Consider the following 25,025-nt stretch of genomic DNA (forward strand, 5'->3'; position numbering starts at 1 on the left):
TAGTCCCATGTGTAAAGTTAATTGCCTAGATCAGCACATAATGATGATGCAGCACCATAGTACAAATAAACTTAAGTGATTACATTTACAAAGACTGCATCTTTCCATTTTAAAAATATAGTGATTAGAATATTACATTTCCTTCCTGTCTTTATTTGAAAAGATGTGAAACAGAGATAACTCGTGCAGCTCCTCCTGAGCAGTGATATTAAGTCTGGCTGAGGTCTTGCTTAGTTCTTCACCTCTCGGTAGTCTGGAGATTAGAAAGTGGGCACCCAGAGCACTTCCTCTCCTGCCATTGGATTCCAGTTTTATTGGATCCCTGTTTTAATAACTGTTGCATGAAGTGATCTCCATCTAGGGCACACTTTTCACAAGGTCTCTTTCCCCCCATCTTTCTGACAGCTTATTATGACTGAAGTGGAAATGTTACATAAAACAAGCTGTTTATGGAAATCTTATTTCTGTCACATGAGCTCTATTCTGATGTGACAGGCACTCTATCTCTCTGTAAGTATTAAGTATATTAATTATATCTGTCATTATGCAATTCCTCTCTTATCACCACTGGTTTTTATAGACCTGGTAAAATATACTCTGAGCAGTAAAATCATTGCACCTTAGCACACTTCAACGTTTATAACAATCTGACATAATAAGGATACTGTCACTGCAGAAACACCTTCCTACACCCATGTGGGTACTTGAAAATCTGTGCTTTCTCCATCCTCCTACACAAATATAGTAGCTTAGGAACTTTTATGCTGTGCCTTGATTTTTAATGATAAGAGATGTCAGGTGCCATTTAAAACATAAGAAATGAAAAGGGGACAATTCAGCTTTAACTACAATGCAGTTTTCCTTCAGATTTAGTTACCTGTTCTACTTCTGTGAAGTGGTAAAATTGTGAGAAAATATGAAACAGCTGAAGTTTTAAACTAGAAAGCATTAAGATCCTATCTCAAGACCTCTTCCTCTCACTCTGGAATACCTAAAAAAAACATAAACAGCTTAAGGTGAGATACTTCAATGACAGTCTAACACCACTCACAGCAATTAAGTATTCAAGATTTCTACAAATAAGGACTAAACTCTGGGCTGTAATGGTGGATCTAATCTTCTCAAGCATATACAATGCCTATTCTCAATACACAAGACAGGTTGTGGAGTCCAAAGAAGTAAATTCAATCAGGACCTTGCTAATCTTATACTCTTGCTTCCAAATTGCACCGTAAAATTAATGGACAAGTCTAGACTGCCCTTCTGGATTCCAACACTTGAATGTAGGCTTTATATACAGGTTAAGAATTGTAATTTTTGATACAAGGATAAATTCCATATATATTTTACTTAGAATAAAAAAATAGCATGTATATAGAGAAAATTAGCTAAATCATCCAGGATGCTAATGTTTTTGAATCCTGATCTAGATTTGGGGGATACAATTTTATGGGTAGCTCTTTTGCCCTCTTGTTAAGGTGAATGACCAAAGGTTAATTACCTATGTTTAGGAGAGCCAACGTACTAGATTGAGTGTCCATGTGTTACTATGTTGTGCAACACATCTGGACTGTAAAACTGTAGTCAGAGTGGCAAAGCATTCTCTGTATCTGAGGCACAGTAATAAAGATTGATATCAAGCAATCCAGTATGGCTCAAGTAACAGCCCTGGATCTCTTGTTCTGTTTTGCTTTGTTGCTCATTTGCTTTGGGACTGACACAGTTCTGTCCATTGTCAGAGTGACAGGAATGACTACAGAAATTGGTATTTTGGCAGTAGGGTTCTGGAGAAGATCGGAGTTTTGCAGGGGTGAGACACGGCACGCTCCAGACCTCTTACTGATAGAAGAAGAAAACGGGCTTCCTCCTGAATTTTCACAGCAGCACCTGGGGGGAGGGAGGCCTGCGCACACACCACTGAGGGGGTCACCTTTCGCGCTTGGTTGCGCGGCGGGAGCTGGCGGCTGGATCGTCGCAGCTCCCGGTGCTGCGGGCAGCGCGGCGGGCGCGGGACGGCGGAGGTGTGCGGGAGCCGGGGGACGGCGGAGGTGTGCGGGGAGCCGGGGGACGGCGGAGGTGTGCGGGAGCCGGGGGGCACCGGGGAAGGTGCCGCGCCCGTGGCCCCGGGGCGGGGCTGCCGTGCGCCGCGCCCCTGCATTGGGTCTGCGTTCATACATAAGTATAACCGGGGTGGGCTCGCCACACTCCTCTACCCCCCGCCCCCAGCCCAGGAAGAGAAGGGGGAGAGAAACAAGACGAGGCGGGGGGGAAAAATCCCGGTGAGGTCATTCCAATGAGAGCGCAGGAGGCGAGCAGACAAGGTCGACTTTCCCGGTGGAGGCGCAGCCCCTAAGGAGCGCGGTGCCGCGCACCCACCGCCGTGTCGGCACCTTGGAGAGCTCCACCGCGCCGGGGCCGCGCTCGGGGCCGCGCTCGGGGCCGCGCTCGGGGCCGCGCTCGGGGCCGCGCTCGGGGCCGCGCTCGGGGCCGGCGCGGCGCTCCCTGCGCGGGGCCCGGCGGTGCCGGGGCCGCCCCGCCGCCCCTCGGCAGCTCCCGTCGGCCGCGGATGCGCCGCTCCGCCCCGGCTGCCGCCGAAGGAAGAAAAGTTTGGGGGTGACTTAGGGCCGCCGGAGCGCCGGAGGAGAAGAAGGATGCGCGGTTTCCCCGGCTGATCGGGAAGGAAGGATGACCAAGGGAGGATGTGCACCAGCAGTCAGATCATCGGGAGCCTCCTGGTGCTCTCCGTGCTGGAGATAGGGTTAGGGGTGTCCAGCGTGGCCGTGGGGGCGGTCAGTTTCAGCCTGGTCCTCACAGAGCATAAACCTCAGCTGGGAGACTCTTCTCCGGTATGGAGCGGGGTGTGTGTACGTTAGCCATTTCACTCTCTCTTTAACTCTTTATGGTGATGGTCAGACCGTGCGAAGGCATCCCCCTTTCCCTTCTCTTCCTTTCCCTTTCCTTCCCTTGCCTTCCCTTCCCTTGCCTTCCCTTCCCTTCCTTCCCGCGTGTGCATGCTGCGCCGAGAGCCTCGCCGGGTCCATTTCCGATGTGCATGCGGTACGGTCTGCACAGTCGTGGGGCGGGAGGCACGGCGGGGAGAGATGTGTGTGTGTGTGTTGGGCGGGGGAAGACCCCTTCTTCCTCGCTCCTTTCCGTTTTTCAATCTTGCTGTGCACAACTGAACTTTCTATGAACCCCTTCTCACACCTGGGAAAGCCCGATGCCTCGAGTGGAACACGGGCCATAGCTTACAGTCTTTAAATTGACTGTGAGCTTTGCTTTTTAAAAAGAACAGCCCTATCCCTTACGAGGAGACAAGGAGATTGTTGGAAGGTGTTTTAAATTAATGTCAAGGGTATGTCAGCTGAGTCCCAGGCTTTTGGAGGAAAAAGAGAAAGAGGAAATGGGAAAGAAAAGGAAAGATATGTTCTCATGACCTGGACACCCTGAGCTTCTTGTAAAATGAACAAAAAAAAAAAAAAAGAAAAACCAATAATGGGTTAATAGAAGCAGCATGTTCATATCACAGAGCATTTCTCACTTCTCAAAATGTTTCTTTATTTTTCCTGTTTGAGATATGCATGTTTCTAGGAAGAATTTTCCTTCAAATGTTTATTTATATTTATGAAACAAAGAGAAGAAATATTGAATAATCAGCCTAAACATGAGTGGGCATTTTTGAAGTCCAAATCTGGTTTTGGCCAGCTTGGATTTTACAGCAGTATTTGTAAAAGGATTGTTTTGAGTTAACATAAGAAATGCAAAACACTCTTGATTGTTCACCTGCATAACCTCCTGTAATTTATAGATTCATTCTGACAAAGTACTTAATGTAATATTCTCACTGTCAATAATTATTAATTATTGACAACAGTCATAAATATTTTTGGCAGTATATAAACATATAAACACAAACATAATTCTGCACTGCAGAACAGGTAGGCGAGAAATGAAAATGAAGACCAGATCAGATAAGACAGTGGCCAACAGGTAATGATATTGTCAAAATCACTTCAAAAAGGGAGGTTTCTGATCATTGCTGCTGAAGAAAAAAATTACTTACAAACATGTGTCTATCTGAAGATTTAATGACACAGGGCAATATCCTGGGTTTCACTTAGTCAAAGAGCTTTGATCAGTCAGTCACATCAGTATTTTATGCAGTGATTGTATTTTGTGACAACGCTACCATAGCTGATATCATTTCATGACAATGCACATTTCCTGCACAACTGCCTCATTCATTTTTATGCTATCTGTACTACCAGAATTTGTACTAGCCATAGATTAAAATCTGCATTAGATGTTGGCTCCAAGGACCATATAATCAAAGTGAAACAGATATAGGATAAAAGAGTGTAAGGGAGTATGAAGAAACAACAAAGCAAAACTGAGTGGTATAACAGGTGGTTGCATTAACACACCAGCAGTTTGGCTGATTTCAAGCTGTTCATAGGTAGAGTTTTAGAGAGGAATAAGAGAGAGGACAATAAAGCGTTTTTGCAGATGTTTATAGGAAATTATCCTCATGTGTGAGTGCAGAGGCATGGAAGGGAGCCCAAAGGGACTTGTTTGCAAATGTAACAAAGGATGCCCACAACCAGAGCCAGCAGAGGCTGGCATGGCTGGCATGAAGTGCTGGAAACTGAGCAAAAACTACAGGTTGGGTAGGCAGAGAAAGGCCTTATAGAAACTGTAAAGTGGAAGCAAGCAGCTTATGCTTCATGTAGCAGAGGAAATGAGAAATCACAGTAGCATGTAGAGTGGGGTGACATGGTTATGAAGGCTTGCTTACTTTTCCTAGAACTAAAGATCTGTGGTCTAAATTGTCATCATTATAGCACTCTCTTTGTACTACTCCAGCACTTCAAACTGTCTGTTAAGTTGCATTCTTCTTACTTAGGGCACTAGCAGCTGAGACAGGAAAAGAAAGGGGCCAGAGATTTACTATTCTCCGGGGATGCTTATGGACATGGGTAACTAGATCCAAATTAGAACAACTGGAGAAAGGTTTGTTTGGACAATCCTCAGGATTGTCCTGTTGCAGAAGTGGCACAAGCCACCTTTCTGTTCACTGGATCTTACACTGAGTTCATGTTGCCTGTATTAAAGAATATATCTTCCATAAAATATATTCTTTTCTTCTATTTCACATTCTTGAATCAAGGTTTCCCTTTGAGAAACATACACTAAGGAAAATAAAGGGACATTAAAGGAAAAACTAATTCTTTGACATGTTAGGATGCAAGACACTTGAGTTAAGTTGAACAGTGTCATGCCTTCTGTTGTAATTTACTTTGAAATACACAGAAAACCTTTGACCCTGTTCTATCCTTTTATGTGGGTGTAACTCAGCAGAGACCCAAGTTCAGAAGGAAGTAGATGAAGATAGCATCACCATGGAAACCTTAACCTGAATTCCTAAAATTTGGGCATCTTAAAAATCATGCACATTCTATCTTCTATACTTGCCTCCCTGCAATGCTTTGCATTTGATGAACTTTAGCTTTTTTGTTAGAAGAGTTTTTCTTATTGTTCACTGTCTCCATTCAGACAGACAATTTACTAACATACCTTAACCATGTAAATCCCACCCATAGGATTAGAGATACAACTGAAGTTAAGCATGGGCTGAAGTGATCTGATCATTGCATGCCCTGCATTATGTATAAACAAGCCAGTGAAAGTAGAGTAGACTAGAACTAAGAAATTGAAGGTCTAGGCAATGTCTACATCAAAAATGAGTGGAAATGGAAAAAAAATTTCTAAATTTATTGTTCTCATTGCAGTTGAACTGGATTGAGATAGTAAGAGTTGTTTAAAATTTAGCCGAAAGAAAACAACTGAAGGTGTGACAGACTTCTCAAATTATCTGGAGCATGTGGAGACAACTATCCAATTTACATCATAGCCAATCTGTCCTTTTCTAAATAGGCCATGGCTGCAAAATTGAAAAAAAACCCACCATAAAAACAGTCCCAAATACCCAAAGGTGCACATGTTGTTGATTTCTGAATTTTCTTTCTATTATGATTTATTGGGATAAAGTATTCCACAGGCTGTAATCAGTGTTTCCCAGATTTCTCTCTTTCTCAAAAATTGAGGTATATTTCTGAAATCCACCATTCCAATTCAGTTATATGACGTACTATAGAAATGATCCAATCAATGAGAATGCTGAACCAATAACACTAACACAGTAAGAATGACAGCATCCATAGCAAAGGCTTTTGCACAAAAAAAAAAATCAGAAGATGATAATCCAAAAAGTATTCCCAGATATTTTTTAAATGGTCACATACTTTCACATCTATATTTAGAACATAGTGGCTGCATCACTATCGTTACGAGTAGCGACTAGATATTCACACACGTGTATGGTTCTAATCCTTATTTATTCTGCAGTGGTGAATAAATTATTGCTATATATGAGGCTCCCTCACAGAGAGAGAGAGAGGGAGAGAGGGTGAGAGAGAATGAGAGACAAAGGCCACATCTTTAGGCAAATATGCCATCCACCTTTATGTGCAAGAGAGATACCCAATGATTCACTTATGTCTATGCCTCTCAAGAGTAATTGTTTCTTCCCTTATTAAGACAAATACCTAAATATATCTGAGAGATATGCATTTTCTATATGTTGGTCTGGCTGCCTGTCTGTAAATAGAGGCAGAATTATTGTTTCCATGATTTTTGGTTTTAGCATAGTGGAAGTCTGCCTGCCCATTAAAAATCTGCATTTATAATTTGGCTACAGAAATTTGTTCCAAGATGGCACTTGAAATATTTGACTTAAATGACTTTTTTTTTTTTTTTCCAGGATTTGAGGGGAAAGAAAAAATGTAAGTCTGTATGGAGCTCTCCCAGAGCAAGAGCATCATTTTAGACTATTAAATCAATGTTGGTGGCCTAAAATTTTAAAACACTAAATTTTGCATTTAGTTTTTACTGCTGCCAAGTTTCCTTTGGAAAGAACAGTCAAACTATTTTTTTCCCCAAAAAATAACACTAAAAAAAATCACATTATTATTCAGCATGCTGACAAAATGCAGATGTGATCCTACTTTATTTTAACATGTGCACTGCATTTTCATCAAACTGACCATATTTCTGTCTGGCTCCCACTCCTGATGAAATGAATCTCAGGACTTTCAATGAGCTCAGTGGAAGCTGGGAAGAGTTCTATACCTATAGATAAGGAAGGATGTACCAAATGTGGGAGCTTCTTGCCTCGCATGGAGTCAGGATATTTCACTCCAACTGAAGTATTTCAGTAGGTTTTCCTTATCATGCAGAGACTCTAGAGGCATGAACCAATCTGGAAGATAGTCTATCTAAGGGGACTTGTAGTTCCTAGGTTGGATTTAGAGGATCTGTTGAATATAGGCTGATTTAAGCACATGCTTAAATGTTTTGCTAAGATAAGACTTTAAATCACCTACAGGGAATAATCTTTAATTTTTTTTTTTTGAGACGTAAGGAGTCTCAAAAGATAGAAATATTTGATAGAAATACTTGATAGAAAACCAACAAAAAGCATTATTTCTATTTGTTATTCTGACAGACTGTAAACAAATTAAATAAATATTATTTTGTGCTGAGAATTTAAGTGTTTTTAGAGATGAATAGAGGTTTTTTTGAATCACTGATAGCAGGTAGACTTTCAGATTCAGAGACACACTTCTAAATTTCCTTGAGTGTTTCCAAAAACCATTTCCCATCTGTGCAGGTCTAGAATCAGATGAATGGAAACACTAATTACAGGGACTGGGATAGAATTTAAACTGCTTGAATATGGCTTGAATCAGTGGAAATTGTAGCAGCACCTGAGCTGATAAGACCCAATAGCACACTGCCAGATCAAGGTATTAGCTCAGTTTAGACATGTTTTAACACTATGTCTTACTTATGACAGACCCTCCATTCAGCATGACAGATTTGGTGGAACACAGGGTTGGGTTGTGGCAATGCTGTTGCTGCTGGTTCTGTGCCTGGATGACTTTCAACCAACTACCTGGGCTTGCTCTTTTTGCCTATTGTAATTTTTCTTTAGTTTGATGCCTGTGTTTTCAGGAGTGGATTCTGTGCCCTTTATGCCTCCACTAAGAAAACTTAATTCTTGTTCTGAAATACTGCTTTGAAGAAGAGTTACAATTAGATATACCTCCTCTGTTTAGTTCATCCGTTAGAGATTTCAACTTTTTCTCATTTGGATGGAGTTGAAACATCATTATTAAATACAGTCATCCTTTCCTTACATTATTAATTTCAAATTCCTGGTTATTCTCCTGGAAGTCACATGTTTATGCAGCTTTAGTATATAACACAGATTGTCTGGTTTATTACCTGACAAGGGTAAATAAAAGTGAAGCTGTTGACTGTCTTGATGGTTTAATCTTCCAAGTAGAGGATCATTTGAATAGGTATGATACACTTTAATTTTCACTGTGTTATATTCAATTTTAGAATAATTTCCCTTCTTCTATCTCATCAGACACATATGGATGACCCAGAATGACAGAGGACTTTTCATGGAGTGTGTACAGTGTAGTGGTCTTCTGTGTCATGAACAATGACTAGGGATCAAGCAGTCCTTATATTCAACAGGATTTCTCTACTATTTTGTTCAGTCTGTCTGCAGGAAATTTTTCCATGTAAAGTTTTCATTTTTTCAAGGGAATTGCACTCATCATTGCTTTTGCCTCTTCAAAACAGAAGGCAGAAAGGTTTCTTAGGTCCAATATATAAAATAAAGATAGTCCCTTTTCTTCTACATGGTAGAAAGCAACAAATCTTTGGCTTCCTGCAAATATAAGTAAAACTGAATCTTTTCTTCAGACTACCAGGAAGAAAGTACCCATTTTCCAGGAGAATGTGAAAGAGGCCAAGTCTTTTGTTCCAGAAAATATGAAATAGGGATGGTTCCAAACCACAGAACTTGAACCTAAATTGAGATTTCCGCCTCCTTACCAAAATTTCTGGGTGTTTGGATCTGAGGTTTTGTTTCAAGCCAGTATTTAATATAAAGTAAATTAAAGCAGGCTCAAAATAAACATTCCCCTTTTCTGGGAGGTCCTTAGGTTTTTATTCCAAAGTTCAACAGTCAAAAAGAGAGATTTTCCAATATGCATATTGAACATTAGCAGGCACAGCTGCAGTGGGAATGGCAAAGACTCTACCAATGCTACTGCATCACCTCGCAATCACACAGTGCTATCAGAGTGATTCTGACTGTGATAGTTCCCTGGTGAATCATCACTGAAAGGGGGATTGAGGCACTCACAGTTCACTGAGTCTCTGTGTAGCTTTTATGCTTTTTTTCTTTGGCTTTTTTACCATTCACCCAGTAGTGGTTATGCTCCTGTCTATTATTGGATGATACACTCTCACAGAATCATAGGATCACAGAATAAGGGTTGTAAGGGACATTAAAGATCATGTAGTCCCAACTGTCCCTGCCATGCACAGGAACACCTCCTACTAGACCAGGTTGCTCAAGGCCTTGTACAACCTGGCCTTGAACATTGCCAAGGTTGGGTCATCCACAACCTCTCTGGGCAACCTGTTCCAGTATCTCATCATCCTCATAGTAATGAATTTCTTCTTAATATATAGCCTAAATTTCCCCTCTTACAATTTATACCCATTACTCCTTGTCCTATCACTACAGCTCCAACTAAGAGTCCCTCTCTGGCTTCCCTGCAGGCTCCCTTCAGACACTGGAAGACCGCTATGAGATCTCCACACAACTTTCTCTTCTCCAGGCTGAACAGCCCCAACTTTCTCAGCCTGTTTTTGTAGAGGAGGTGCTCTAGTCTTCTTATCAATATTCTGGCCCTTCTCTGGACTTGCTCCAACAGTTTCAATACATGCCTGCTCTGCTAGTTTTGACACAAAACATCATATATATAGGAAGTATGAATAAGCCTGCAACCAAAAGTAACCCTAGGACCAATGGGGATTGGTTGTAGTTAGTGATCTATGTAGGTTTTTAAGTGAGCTTTTTGGATATTTTTTAGCATTTTATGTTTTTTTTTTCTTATGAATAATAATTAAAATTAAAGTCCAAGAATGAGACATCTGTTTTTAAACAAGTCTTAGCTGAGGGTCCCTGTCTGGCTCCCAGGTTATTTTGTAGGCCTTATTAGTTTAGCTTATCCTTAATGAAATATTTTAGTCTTTTTCTCTGTATGAATTGTGAACAATTCAACAACTGAACATTCTTTAAAAGGAGTTTATCTTCAGTGACATATTTCTTTTCCACTCCTCATTTACTGTATTTTCAGAATAAGTTTGTTTGCCTAGCCTACCTCAGGTGTGACATGGTTAGAAAATGTAACTACATTTAAAGAATCCATGAGGTTGGTTGGTAAAAATTGATTGAGGATAATCAATAATCAAGTACAAAGGAGCAAGTCCTCACAATGACAGTGTTAGTTAGTCATGGGCAAACTGTAGTCCAGAGTAGCTCACAGTTAGAAAACAAGTTTACCTGGTATGACATATTACCATGAAGATTAAGTCTTTCAGGATAGCCAGGAAAAGACAGAGAGTGTAAAGAAAACAGAGCCTCTGGTGACTCTATTCCAGTTTGCAGTATTATAAAACAGAAGATTTCTAATTGAAAGACAAACAGGGACAAACACAGGAAATTCCTTTTCAGTTTATTTATATTCACATCCTTTTTCTGGTACAAAGAGCTAGTGTAGTTTCTCCCATCCAATTTTCATTACTGCTGATCACAGCACTGGGACATCAAAAATTTTACAGGAAATGCCTATACCACAAAAAAAAAAAAAAAAAAAAAAAAAAAAAAAAAAAAAAAATCCCAAATCTCTAGATATTCTTTCAAAAAACAGAGAACAGAGTCTATCACATAATGTCCTATTGAAATCCTAACCTTTCTAGAGGTCTCCACATTGAGAAGCCTGCCTAAAGAAACTGTATGAGCAGTGTTCCTGAGCCCTGTGTATTACTAATTCTCTCTCCATAAAGCAGGTTTCCACTGCTCCCAGTGAATCAGCCTTAGAAGAGAGTGGTAAACTTGGCTCATCATTTTCAAAACTTTACATGAGGTTTAATTGCCTGACACTGTGGCTCAAATTCATCCATTGGTTTTAGTTGCAAAATGCCTGCTGTCATAAATAAATAACCATACTGGGTTTTGGGCAAGCCTTTTCTCTATGAATGTAATACACTGTCATCTAAAAAATCCTCAACCTAAATAACATTAATCCTTTGATACTGCCCAAGTGCTTTTATTCTGAGGTTTTTGACATATTCAGGCACATAAGTGCATTCAGTTTCACAATTTGTTTGTCTCATAGTCATATGGATTATGAAACTTAGGCATGATCATCTCACAATTACATAGAAGAACATGGAAGAGGCAGGAACACCCAACTTCTCGGAGTTAGAATAAAATAATTTCAGTTGGTTCTCTGTTTAGTTCTTCAACTGAGGAACATGTTATTCCTTGTGTATGTGTATAAATACCGTAGATGTAGAGAAAATACATACAGAGTATACATGACACAATAAAATACTGTCATAAAGTAATAGAATTTTCCAAGTTGTAAGGGATCCATAAAGATCACCAAGTCCAACTCCCTGCTCCCTGTTTCTCCTAGTACTAAACCACACGATTAAGAGCAGCATCCAGAATGCCCCTTGACCTCTGACAGGCTTGGTGTCATGGGGAGCCCCTTCCAGTGACCAACCACCCTCTCAGAGAAGAATCTTCCTTTCATGAAACTTCATTCCATCTCCTTGTGTCCTATCAGTGATTATTAGAGAGAGATCAGCACCTCCCCCTCCACTGACCCCCCTTGAGGAAGGTGCAGAATGTGTGGAGGCCACCCCCCAACCTTCTCTTCTCCAGGCTGAAAATCCAAGTGACCTCAGCTGCTCATTGTAAGTCTTGCCTTTGAGGCCTTTCATCATCTTGGCTGCCCTCCCCTGGACACACTCTAGTAGTTTGATGTCCTTCTTATATTGAGACAGCCAAACCAGCACACAGTGCTCGAGGTGTGGCTGCACCAGTGCAGAGCAGGGCAGGACAATCCCCTCCCTCGCCCGGCTGGCAATGCTTTGTCTGATGGCTCCCCGGACACGGTTGACCTTTTTTGCTGCCGGGGCACTGCTGACTCATATTCAACTTGTCATCGAGCAAGACCCACAGATTTCTTTCCATGTGCTGCTTTCCAGTTTCTTGTCCCCCAGTATTTATGTATAACCAGGATTACACTGTCCTAGGTGCAGAATCCGCTCCTGTTAAATTTCATATGGTTGGTGACTGACAAACTCTCTAGTCTATTCAGATCTCTCTATAAGGCCTCTCTACACTTGACAGAGTCCACAGCATCTCCTAGTTTAGTATCATCAGCAAACATTAGGAGTCGTAGATTAGCTCCATTGTCTCTAATTGGAGCAGAATTAGAGCATTCTTGAAACAATGGGTGACCTACTCTTTCATATTCTTTCAGCTTTGAAGGCAAATTATCAAACTCACAGTTTTTTAAACTAGTTATTGTATTGTACTCTACTGACTGTATTTTCGAGAACTCATTAATTTTTCTATGTACAAAAAATTCCTTTCAATCCTAGTCATTCACTACAGAGAATAACTATATTATTAATTCACTTTATCAAATCTGACTGAATAGAATTTAATTACAAGGATGTCTTCAATAAATTTATTTTGAGATTTCTGCATTAATGCTGAGAAATACAAAATACTATATGTGAAAATCTGAAGCATACCTGTTGAAGGCAATCTGCAATGACAGGACTGGGAGTGAAACTCCAAAACTTCACAGAAAGCCTGAGTGAAAACTTACAAAGCAGATATGATGAGCTGAAATCTCCTCTTCTTATGGGAAAGGTGTAAGGGGAGCATTACTCATTGGTGATTTTTTTGTTTTGTTTTGCTTTTTTTCTATTATTATTCCAGTCAGTGGGCTCTAGTAGCAATTACCAGCTGTATGTCCTGGTATGTCCTGGGCCATTCAGCATCATGATATACATGACCTCTCTGTAATAAGACTGGTATTAAGCTCACATCCCATACTTAGTGTAAAGGTAAATAATACACAAAATATAACCACATTTATTCTGGGGAACTGATTTGATGGGTCTAACTTAGAGTAAAAACTTAGATATACGCATGAGCTACTTTAGTTGGAGGGAGATAAACTATGTATTAAAGCACCTCCTCAACTGAAATAGTGAGGTTGCAAAATTTTAGAGTGTAAATGAGATGTAACTGTAACACATTACACAGATGTTGAATGCCATATAGAAACCACCTAGGTTTCTGGTTTTTTTTTTTTTACTTCTTATGTAAAAGTCAGGTCTGCTCTGTGATTTAATCTTAAATCAAGGTCAATCACAGCCTTTTGCTAGAAATATTGCCTCAGTGCTAAAAGAATGTGGAAAATTCAGTTTTAAAACTACCAAATTACTTCCCAATAGGGGTGTAGGGTTAGCTTTGCTGAAAATAAGTAGCCTAGATTTCTTAATAAAGGAGTTTATGAGGTATCAAGGAAATCTTTTGACAGTATTACTAACACCTGGAGAAGGCCTTATTGCTTTCACACAACTACTGTATTTCCTACCATGACTGCTCCCTTGGGGACTATTCACTGTTTCCTTCATTAAACTTTTCTGTAGGAGGAAAAAGAGACATCAGAGAACATTATTGGTCTTTGACAGAGGTCACTATAAAGCATTAACATCAATTCATATCAGATGGTAGGGAGTGGTTTTGGTTTTCTTAATTAGTTTTTGCCTAATGCTTGATGCCACAATTAGCAGATCAGTTTTTGTGAGGGAACTACATAAAACAAAGTACAGGTACCCTCATGCTGTCTCTTGCAAAGTGAGTAGAGTAACCACCCAAAGGTGTACTCATATTTACAGCTGCACCCACAGAGGTGACTGAGTTACATCCTTGCCCAAAGTTCCACTGTTTTGAAGACAACAATCCATGTATGATCCCTCAGTTCAGATGGTAGGATCAAAACATTAAGTGCCTAAGCTATACTTGGAAGAAGATGATTTAGATCACTGACTACTACCTTGCTAAACTTTTCTGAGGAAAAAAAAAACAACAGTAAAAAGGCATTTTTTTTGCTTGCAACATTGGGTTTTTTTCTCAAGTTGTTTGGCCAAGAAGCTTAAAATTTGGATTTCCTTTCTTATGAGTAATCATGCACATTCTCATTCCAATTTCTTATCAGATAAGTATGTTTATGGTTGAGCTATAACTTCCTGAAAATAAGGTTTGTGATAAAAATGCTGACAAGTCTAATCATTGCCTAAACTACTGTTGTGGTTACCACCACAGTAACACAGCGAGATTTAAACTTCGTATCTTAAATGATTAAATAATTGTTTGTTGGGTTTCTTTTCTTGCAGTTCCTGCTTTGCGGCATATGTGGAATATTGTGCGCCAAAAAAAAATCTGGACTTGTTGTAAGTTTTTCCACTGCATCTATAGCACATAAGTATATGAAAGGCTTATCTAACTTGAACTCTTTACTAGCAGCTTTCTGTGTCCAAGTGTTTTTGACAAAAACTTATACAAATTTCAAGGCAGCAATCCAAAAATGCAATCAGCACTTTGGGATACTCAAGCAAAACAAGGCAGTTCTGAAATGGCCTATGTAGGTCATGCTATTTAAGCCACACATCCCTATTTATCATTTTCTGGATAAACTTGGATAGGAAACCTTTTGACACAGATGTATATCATGTCAATAAATGTTTCTCAATAATGTCACTGGATTGCATCTTCTCTCCTTCAAAAAACAATACTGGGCTGCCATCTCAATAAGGCTGCTGACCAAGTTTGATTCTAGATATCATAGCTGTTAAGTATTTTAATAAGTTCATTTTTCAATCTGAAATATGTGTAAGCGATGGTAGATGTTTTCTGTCTCTTCTAAGAATCAGAAGTACAGTCATTTTTCTGACTGCGGCAAAATGGTGTTATTACTACACAAGTCACAGCAGAACTTTGTAATAGACACGATCCTATTGTAAGTGACAATGCCTTCCTTAATTTTCTGTCAGCTTGATTATTCTGCCACATATAGATGGAAGTCACATAAAACCAGCGTAAGTGCAAAGGGAATCAAGAGTTCTCTCAGATTATTTTTTAATATCAATGAGTTATCCTAAACCCTGTTACAATGATAGCCTCATTTCTTAAAACATGCGTACCATATCCAGTTTCTAAAAGCTGTCTGTTCTGGTGGTCTCATGGAATAGTCACTTGGCAGTGGACTCCAACAGACAGCCTCAATGCCACATTCCTGATGAAATTCTCATCCCAGTTGTGTACAGAAACAGTCTGCAAGGCTCCATAAATTATTGCTACCACAGCAGATAAGTACATATACAAAGCCATACAGAGAAACATAAAGACCCTTCTACATCAACATGTGACAGGCCAGTAGTATCAAGGGAAGTGAATAAGACTTACTCTGGTTAGTACTGTCTCCATAAGAGGGTCCTTTGCTCTTGAGCCATTTGTGTCTCAAGTACATCCTGAATCAGGACAGCATCTTTGCGATTAAAAGCAGTAGGAGATCTTTAAACGTCTCATTAATTGCAGCCTGTTTCAAAGCCTTCTAAAATTCCCAGAAACATTTCAATCAAGTTAAAAATCAAATAAACCAAATCAACCAACCGACCAACGAAACACACGATCACCAAATTAACCTTCTGTAGAGCAGCATCACAGATTTCTCTGTTGTTTCTCTTGCTTCTTTGACCAGCACATTCACACTGAATACTTCCAAAGTCCCCACAAAAGCTGCAGAAAGCCTCCAATCTGCTGTCTGACTGAATAAATCATAATTGAGCAGGAGACAATCAGATGACACAAAAAGCAAGAGATTGATTACAAACACGTGAGCCGTTCACTCCTGAGGCGTAGTGAGAAACTGCACAATAGAAAATTACAACACATTCTGTCATGTTACTGTTCTGCACGAAGAGGTGGAAATCACATTTATGTCCTAGCAGTCCTTCCATTGACTAGGTTTTAATATTACCTACTCATTTTACCCAGCTTTATCTTACATGCAATATCAACATTAACTTTTTTATACCAGAAAGTAATGTATTCCCTTGGAGCAATGTGGGAGCTGAGGGAGTTAAAAACAAGTGTCTGTGTGGTGTTTTGCAGCCAGTGATGTTATCAAAGAATTGAATTATGGTTAGTCTCATTTTTTATATGCATGAATCCATCTCTGAAAAATGTTACTGTGACATAACTTCTCTTGTCTCTCCTGACAGATGATACTTTTTTCTGCCTGTTGCATCTGTGGACTAATTGGAGGAATCTTAAATTTTCAATTTCTTCGTGCTCTGACAAAGAAGTCATCTGCTCTCTATTCTTTGCATCTTGCCTCCATGTCTCTTGCATGCATTGGAATTGGTGGTTGCACCCTTTCTTCATGGCTCACTTGTCGGCTAGCCAGCTATGAACAAAGGCGAATGTTCTCAGAAAGAGAACATTCATTGCATCACTCCCATGAAATGGCGGAAAAAGTGAGTTGTGTGTCCTCCCTTATTTGTTCTGCTTCTCCTGAAGTGTTACTGTATGTGTTAAAGTTTACAATTGGCAAGAGGTGTATTCAGTTTTCTGTTTTATATGAGAAAGAGCTTCTGGGACATGAAATGCTGCCATTCTGTGTAAGCTTTATTATGTTGCATTATATGGAGCTATTTTTAGGTACTGCATATTTTCAGTACATCCATTTCAATGAAGTACATCCATTTTCAACATAATTCCATTATATAGCTATTCAAGGGCTTAGCTGCTAAATATAGCACTTCATAAATAATTTGAAGGCTTATTAATATGGATTATCATGTATTTTACTGTGAAAAAAAGCACAGAATGCTTTCTGTAATCACATCATTGCATGCTTCCAGGATTTAATCAATTTCTTCCTCTCCCAAGTACTCAGCTTATAAAGTAGGTTGTTTAAACACACAAGCCACAGTTCACAAACTTAGATAACCAAACCTAAGCATCTAAGGGCATATTTAGACACATAAATGAAACTGGACTCCTTTGCAGCAGCACAGAGCATTTGCTTCCTTTCTCTATTAAAAGGAAGCTCAGTAAGGTGTATAGGAAGGAACATGTTTAGGTGCTCAAACTGAAGCTCTAAAAGCTGAACACACAGGGTAAAAACAATTAATTGAATGGAATTCTTGAAATCAGCTCCTTGACTTTACAGATATGATTAATATTTAACTCCTTAAATGTTCACTGCTACCCTGTGCTTTACATTTGGACTTATTATCCAATGCCTTTCATTTGTGAAACAAGTAGAAAAGAGAACAAAAGTCAAGTGGACTGCCCATGTAAACCTCCACAGGCAAGTCTGCATTACAGTTAAGTTCAACAGTCTGTATCATATCTACTAAGACCTCTGAACAGCAGAGCAAGGATTAATTCACTCAAACTATAGAATGTTTTCAGATTCCCTGACAAAACACGATATAGCAGTTAATTTTCCATTTAGTAAAAATGACTTGTCACTTTTCTTTGGTTTCTTAACTGAGATGAGACTCCAAGTAGAAATAAAGACTGAATTCACCTTAGATGATGTTTGAAACATGTTTTAGAAAGATGATGTTTTAAACATTTTAAAAAGTTAAATAGTTAAGGTTACAACAGTAACATAAAGCAGGATGATAAAATCAAGAGAAGAGATACATTTCTCCATCTCATTTTAAACTTAAGTAGAATTCTGATGAGCTATGTAGGCAAGTATGGTCATGGTCTTGCAGATGGTAGGCTAGATCTTGACTTTCAAAGAGTCTCTTCTCTCAACAAGGACAAAGATGAGAGAAGAGAAGGAAAGGAAAAAGAAATGGCCTGGGAAGAAAAAACTTTCAAGATAAAGAAACCTGCCAACCCTACCAATTTGAGCTGATGATGACAATGTATAGCAGTAGTTCAATGCCTACTTTCCTGGTCTGTTGATTTATTGAGCTTTCTGATGCTTAGCAGCAAGGACTGCCAGGTGTCCACATATCTTGGGTGAATGGCCATGACACATGTGCAGAGCAACTCTATTACACACGCTCAGCAGATGTGGGATGTGCCCCACTGATGGTGGACTTCCTGCATGTCTTCTGTAGGATCAAGTATGCATGTGCAGATGGCTTGATCTGGGACTTCCTAGACCTGTGGACTGCCTGCTACTGGCAGGGTTGAGTACATTAGCTCATGGCATGCCCTAAAAATAATGAAGGCTGCTTAAAACCTTACCTCAAACTAGGCCCGGATCTAGAAAATAGCTTTCAAGTGTTTTATATATAAGACTATTTTGTATATTTATACTGATATACAGTAATATAGACATGTACTGCATGTGCATTTGTTTGTGCTATATTTATTGTATAATTGTTATATTTATATTAGAGATTGAGGGGTATTGAAATAACCGACCTGCCCAGCTGCCCGGTGATTCCCCCGACACCAGAGTTACCTCCAAGGTACGCTGAACACTAGGGAGCTGCCATGTTGTTATGTCACTTCAGGAAGGGCCACCTCTAAGAGGAAGTCATAGTTTCAGCTAATCAAAATTGGCTGATGCTGTGATGTCACTCTGAGCCAGGAATGGTGCTTCCAGGTAGTGACATAACTCTACGTGGTGAACGCTGCAATCCGGAAGTAAGTTGAGCATTTAAAATATTCACCCTAGTTATAGGCATCCAAATACTCTTATTTGGATGTAACCACCATTGATTCTCTCCGCTTCTAATCTGTGTGCTCTTAATTCCTTGAATTTAGCATCTTTTTTAAAAAAATGTATTAATACATTTTTTTTAATAGGACTATTGGGGAAAAGAAATGATTTTCAATAGTTTCTGAAATTATGATGATATTCTAATAGCTGATATCTGCAGAAGATTCAAGTGATAAAGCTGACAAAAGGAAACTTACTCATGAATAGCCTTCTGACAGATCATTGCTATCAAAATGTGGCTGACTGTTAATTATGATTAAAGGGATTTGGTATTCTTGGTCCCTTTCCCAGCTGACAGATTTCTTCAGGGTAGATCCAACAAAGGCTTTAGGCACCTACAAATAAGCAAAACATAATGTCTTGTTTCAGAGCAGACAACCCCCAAACTTGGATCCAGAGTCCAGTGTTAGGCATCCCTGTTCCTGTTCAGTATATGAGGAGAGTAAGGTACCATACAAAAAAACATCCAACACCATCATCTGCAAATGGAGAATTGGGTGGTAGAAAATACTCAAAATTCACTAAGTTTACACACTTTATTTTCTGCGAGGCTTATACTTGATTTAGGAGTATTAACAGGCAAGGCTACTTGGTTTGATGGCCCTAAGCTTACTTTGTTGAGAGGAAAAGGACATCCTTTCTTTCAAATGTGGCTGGTAATTCCTGAGACAGGAGGCATCAGTGCTTCCATTTTATGTTAAACTCTTAAGTTCCAGTCTCTGCTTCTCAAGTATTGTGGATTAAAAGAAGAGAGAGAAAGAGTAAGGCTAGTAATAAAGACAAGGTTGCATAATTTTCTTCTCTTTGCCAAGAATCTCAGCTACTAAGCTATAAAGTCAGGTTTTCTTCCTTCCTTTTTCTTTCTCTTTCTTTTCTTTCTTTCTTTCTTTCTTTCTTTCTTTCTTTCTTTCTTTCTTTCTTTCTTTCTTTCTTTCTTTCTTTCTTTCTTTCTTTCTTTCTTTCTTTTTCTTTCTTTCTTTCTTTCTTTCTTTCTTTCTTTCTTTCTTTCTTTCTTTCTTTCTTTCTTTTTCTTTCTTTCCGTCTCTCTTTCTTTCTCTTTCTTTCTCTTTCTTTTTTTCTTTCTTTCTTTCTCTCTTTCTGCCTTTCTGCCTGCCTTCCTTCTTGCTTTCCTTCCTTTCTTCTTTTTCTCCCCTCTGTCTAGGCCAATGAATCTTTCTTCACTTTTTTCATAGAAGCTTCCACGCGAAGGGGGACAAACAAATCCCTTTTATTCCACTTTTTCTCCAAGTGTACCTAGGAAGAACAGAGGAATTAAATCTTTCCACACAGAGAAGAGTTTCTGGTCCTCATGCAACTATTTTAGGACTAGTTCCATAGTGGCACCTCCACCTCATCTACTTGAATTTTAAAAATACCCCAAGCTGCACTTTTATGTATGCCCATTCCTCTTGGCATAGTTAGATGTTCTCTGTCGTTAGACATAAGCAGCAGATCACTTATTTCTGCATCCAGATTCAATTTGGTATGAAATAGGCCTAGGACTGCTCATAATAAGGCTGTTCTGACCATAAACTCTGTGTGGCTTTGCAGCCTTGAAGGTCAGGGAACTGCTTAATTACTGTAGCCATCTCCATGCTTAGGCAGCTGCTAAGTGGGTATTGTCTGGATTTCAATTTCAGAATTAGAAAATCAAACTCCAAAGAAATCTTGCTTTAGGATTCTGACTCACGAGCAGGTCAGCTTACTCTGGGATGACTCACCTTCCACTGGAGTAGCAATTGCTGAACTGCTAAAAATTGTAGACTGGCATATTAAGGGAAAACCGAAATCAGGCCCATCCCAAGGGAAAGCAAGGAGTTAAGACCCTCAGATCCTGTTTGGATCCAGAACCTACTTCCTAAATGTCTATCTCAGCAAGCATTGAATGGCATCTGTTTATGGCATGTCAGCACAGAAAAGGGTTTGAATGGTAACAGAGACTCAACTACCATCTTGTTCTTTTGTAGATTACACAAAATTGATGCAATTTCAAAGGACAACATCAAAAAACTTGCACAGATGCCACCAATGCTGTATATGTGGTCTGAGTGTAACATCCAACTCAATCACTATCAATGAGTCTATCAGCTTTCAAATGTACTTAATTTATGTAGGAAGAAATCTGATTTCTTTTTTTTTAATAGTGAGATTTATCAAGCCAAATAAAAAATGTGAAGTTTTTCTGAATGTTTGAAATTCAGAATTTGTTCAAATTTTATTACAACCTTAGCTAACTGAATTTTTACGACCATAAAATAATTCTAATTTTAATTAGTGTTTTCTATTCTTGTTTCAGGAAATGACAGACAATCTAAGCAACGGTGGCCCACATCTGATTTATAATGGAAGTGTATATTAAAGAGATTTTTAAAAGTTCCATGGAAAGAAGTGGTTTTAGAATTTTCTTCAGGAAAAAAAAAAAAGACTCCAAGAAATTGAGAAAATGGAACTGTCTTAGCTTTTATGGCTCAAATGTCACAACTGCAGACCAGCACATTTGCAATTCCCTTTTAGAACCATGTTCAAAATTTGTCTCCTAAACATTTTGCGGATATACAGTATTTATTCACTTCCTGGCTACTGTCTCTCAGTTTTTTGTCTGAATAACTTTTCAGAATCGTGATAGTATTTGAAATAGACTTCTCAAGATTCTTATTCTCATGAAGACTCAAAAAACAGAAAAAAAAAATTAAACTGGACCACATTTAGCCAGCTCATAGAAGGCAGAGGAAGAATGGCTCAGGGGAATCTTATTCTCCTCTCCACTTAGCAGCATCTAGTGTGATATGATGGCTTCAGATCATGGCATGGTACAGCAACACATCTGCACAGTCTCCCTCCACACATTTGGAATGCATCCTGCCTCAGTTTTCCTATCCTCAGTAGATCATATCAAAAGAGAGTGAAAATTCTTCTTCCAAAAGGTTCCCATTTCATATACAGAGAGTAAATGAACAGTGTGCTGAAAACAACACCAATGTCTTTGTTTTGAAAGACAGAATGCTCTAAGAATGCCATAACTCAAAACCTCAATAATGCCTTGTTGTAAAGAAATTGTAAATATTTCCAATTTGTGAATGAAGTATATTTCGTAATTTGTTCATAAAAGATGACAAATAAAATGAAAACTAAACCAGAGGCTATAGAGAGATGTTTTGAGGTTTTTTTCTTTTTAGAAAGATCTTGCAAAGCTTAACTACCATGCTTGCAGTTTTGCACAACATGCTGAAAAGTTCCTAAATGGATAAAGCAAGCTCAGAAAGGAAAAAAAAATGAAGGCTGAACAGAGGCATGGTCAAGGTCAGAATATACTGGCAATTCTTCACACCCTCAAGAGAGTTTGGAGGATATTAACACAGTATGTATGTTAAGAGAGCAGCTTTAACTGATCCCAAACTTTATTGTAGGACCTACTGGCTCATAAAGCCATGAGAAATGGAAGATTCAATCTGCAAGAGAACATATACAGCATAATATTCTTAGAAAATATTCACATAAAATTACTCATGTTACATAGTGAGTATATGACCAGATTGTAAAGCCCAGCACTTCGACATGAGTTTGAGATGTGAGCATTACTGATGACTGCCAACATTTGGCAATTTATACCCATATTCCCAGAGAGGTATGAATAGAGTCTTATTACTTTTTAAGCCATGCCATAAAAATGTCTATAAATTACATTAACTTGTTTTGTGAATCTATATGGTATAAAATCATGTTTAATTCAACTATCTTAGAATTTTTCAAGTCTCTAAGGGAGTTTCCCATCTACAACATGGGAAACATCTTCACTGCTATTTAAGTCTCTCACTTAAACTTCATGCATATTAGTTGAATGGCTAAGCCTGTGAGAAAAGGGTCCACATTATAAGGTTTTTCTTCACTTACTTACTATTCCGAAGGTATTTTGAATCTTCTCAAAGACCCTGTTATACTAATACTAATTACATACATTAGAAATGGCAAATGAGATTGTTCAAGTTCATAAGAATATAGATACTGTCATAGCAAAATAACTAGATATTAGGGCATTCTGCTCAAGGAGATGCTCCCCCTTCCAGGTACTACCATTCTTTAGACTGTCTCCTCTACTACATTCCAGGTTTTTTGGGCTCTTTATAAGAGGCCATTGCACTTTCAGTTTGACATTCCTCTTCCTCTGCAGCAGAAAACACGGGATATATCTGTCCCAAGTACATGCCCCTTACAGGAGCATTTTTTCTGCAGCTCCAGACACAATCTGCCAAGGCAGGACCACTGTCTAAATGGGCTGCAGGGATTCATATATGTTGAAAAATCTACACTGAACATACAACCAGAGGAAGTGGTTGTGTAAGATTCCTTTCCCCATTGCATCATTAAAAGAAAAATAAGAGTAAGTTAAAAAATTACTCAAAAATCCACCTCAGAACTACCTGGCTGAGGTTCATCACTAGCTCTGTAGGACACCTGCAAAATCGCAGTTCTCGCTGGGGTCTTTTGTGGCACCTCAGGACTTAGAGTGGTAGCTCCAAATCCTAGAGTAATTTGGAGCTGCAGTTCAGAATCTGCTCAGGAATTGCATGAAAGAACAGACCATAACACCACCCAGTTACTTATTACAAACACTTTATTTCCTGGCATGTTAGCAAGAGTATGGGATAGTGCAGGGAAATGGGTGATTCTTATATAACCAACACAGTAGTGCAGTACAATAACCACTTTCTTATGCTTTGGAAAGGAAATGAGGATATATTCTCTAAGTTCACAATGTCAGAAGCCCTACTGTAACTTATGAAATACAACTACACCACTCCTGCTGCATTTCAGGAGGTGCTGGAAGGAGAGAGAAGAGATCTCGGCCCCAGATTCAATTGTTAGGGTTTTTTTTCCTTCTTTTGGTGCCAAGCCTGTAGAATTCAGAAAAACTGGCTGGTCCCTGCATTAATAAAAGCCTTGAAAAGCAAATCTGGAATTCAAAAGACTTGGGAACAAATGTGACAAAGACTGCTTTTATCTGAGACATAGAAAGAGGATCAGGATTCTTAAGTTCAAACTAAACGACCATAATATATGGATGAAGTAAGGGAATTTTAGGAAAAATTTCACTTTGTTTAATGAAGTTTTGTTCCACAACTGCATACAGAGTTCAACTGCAATGGAAACATTTTTTGTATGTTTTTATACAAACTGTATGTTTACATACAGTTGATACAGTTGAAAGGACATTCATTCCACTTATCCAACTGCATGAAAAACAAAACTTCCAGTTTTCAGAATGAGACCAGCCAATGTATCTACACCAACAGCTTGAAGGCTGGGCACCAATATTCATTTTAATCTAAGTAGGATGAAACATGTATTGCTGTTGATGCAGTTATGTCTGATTCATGCTGCTGGAAAAGCAGATGCTGGCTCAGATTCTCTCAGAGATAGTCAGCTGTTATTTACTAGGTAAAGCAACACTCTTCCTGAAGGGACTTACTTATTGAACTTTGTGTGTAGAACTTACCTGATAAGTCCTTGATGTATGTTTTATATTTTAGGCTATATTTTAGGTTATACTTCGCATTTCATTGAACCCCAGCTGATGAGAAACACACACATGTTTTGAATTTACAACAATCAACAGTTCTTATTGCAAACTGTGCAGAAAAGTATGTATAATATGTTTTAAATCCCTGTCTTGCTCAATCTTCAATATATATTTGTTGCATTAGGACATATGAATTACCCTTCAGATGGTCTGGAAAGGTATGAAGAACAGTGGAGCAGACCACATTCAATAGGAAATCGATATGCATAACCCATAATCACAAAATAGTCATGCTTGTACCAGAATTTTCCCTGAGAGTGTGATTTTGAAGATAGAGTGAAAAGACGAGTATAATGGTTTAAGCCATTTTTAATCCTTTCAGATTCCAGTCCCAGGCAGGTTAAGGAGTTAAAAGGAGCCTTTCATAATTAAAAGCTTAGAAAAATCTAAAAGAAGACTGGTATTAAGGCTACCATATCATTGTAGATACTACTCCATAATCTTTCTGCCTAAAATGTTTCTAGCTGGCTTTCCTTTTCTGTATTAAAGTGACATCCTTACCTCTACCATAAACCTCCAACACAAACCAGTCAATGTGTACAACCAAAGCTGTTGTACATGTACAGTCTGTTGGACAGATTTCAAAGAATATTTTAGAACTTGTACAATGAGTAACCAGACAGACTCAGTCTCCGGGGGAAGGAGGGCAGAAAAAAACCCACCAAACC

General features: G+C 38.9%; 1 protein-coding gene across 5 annotated transcripts; it reads left to right on the forward strand.

The window, feature by feature from the left end:
• Window positions 1-2,483: 2,483 nt before the first annotated feature.
• On the forward strand, window positions 2,484-21,915 carry TMEM196 (transmembrane protein 196). 5 transcript variants are annotated; one of them, XM_051785957.1, is made up of 5 exons: window positions 2,489-2,846; window positions 14,419-14,475; window positions 16,306-16,560; window positions 18,452-18,525; window positions 21,076-21,915. In XM_051785957.1, exons 1-5 carry the CDS (start codon window positions 2,700-2,702, stop codon window positions 21,080-21,082), a joined length of 540 nt encoding a protein of 179 aa, XP_051641917.1. In that variant the 5' UTR covers window positions 2,489-2,699; the 3' UTR covers window positions 21,083-21,915. The 5 variants fall into 5 exon arrangements, with proteins under 5 accessions (XP_051641918.1, XP_051641917.1, XP_051641913.1 ...); XM_051785953.1 differs by having other exon boundaries at window positions 2,495-2,864; XM_051785954.1 differs by having other exon boundaries at window positions 2,557-2,858.
• Window positions 21,916-25,025: the final 3,110 nt, after the last annotated feature.

This window comes from Manacus candei, unplaced genomic scaffold, assembly GCF_025592945.1.
Source record: "Manacus candei isolate 608988 ecotype Guabito, Panama unplaced genomic scaffold, ASM2559294v1 h1tg000021l, whole genome shotgun sequence".
NCBI lineage: Eukaryota > Metazoa > Chordata > Aves > Passeriformes > Pipridae > Manacus > Manacus candei.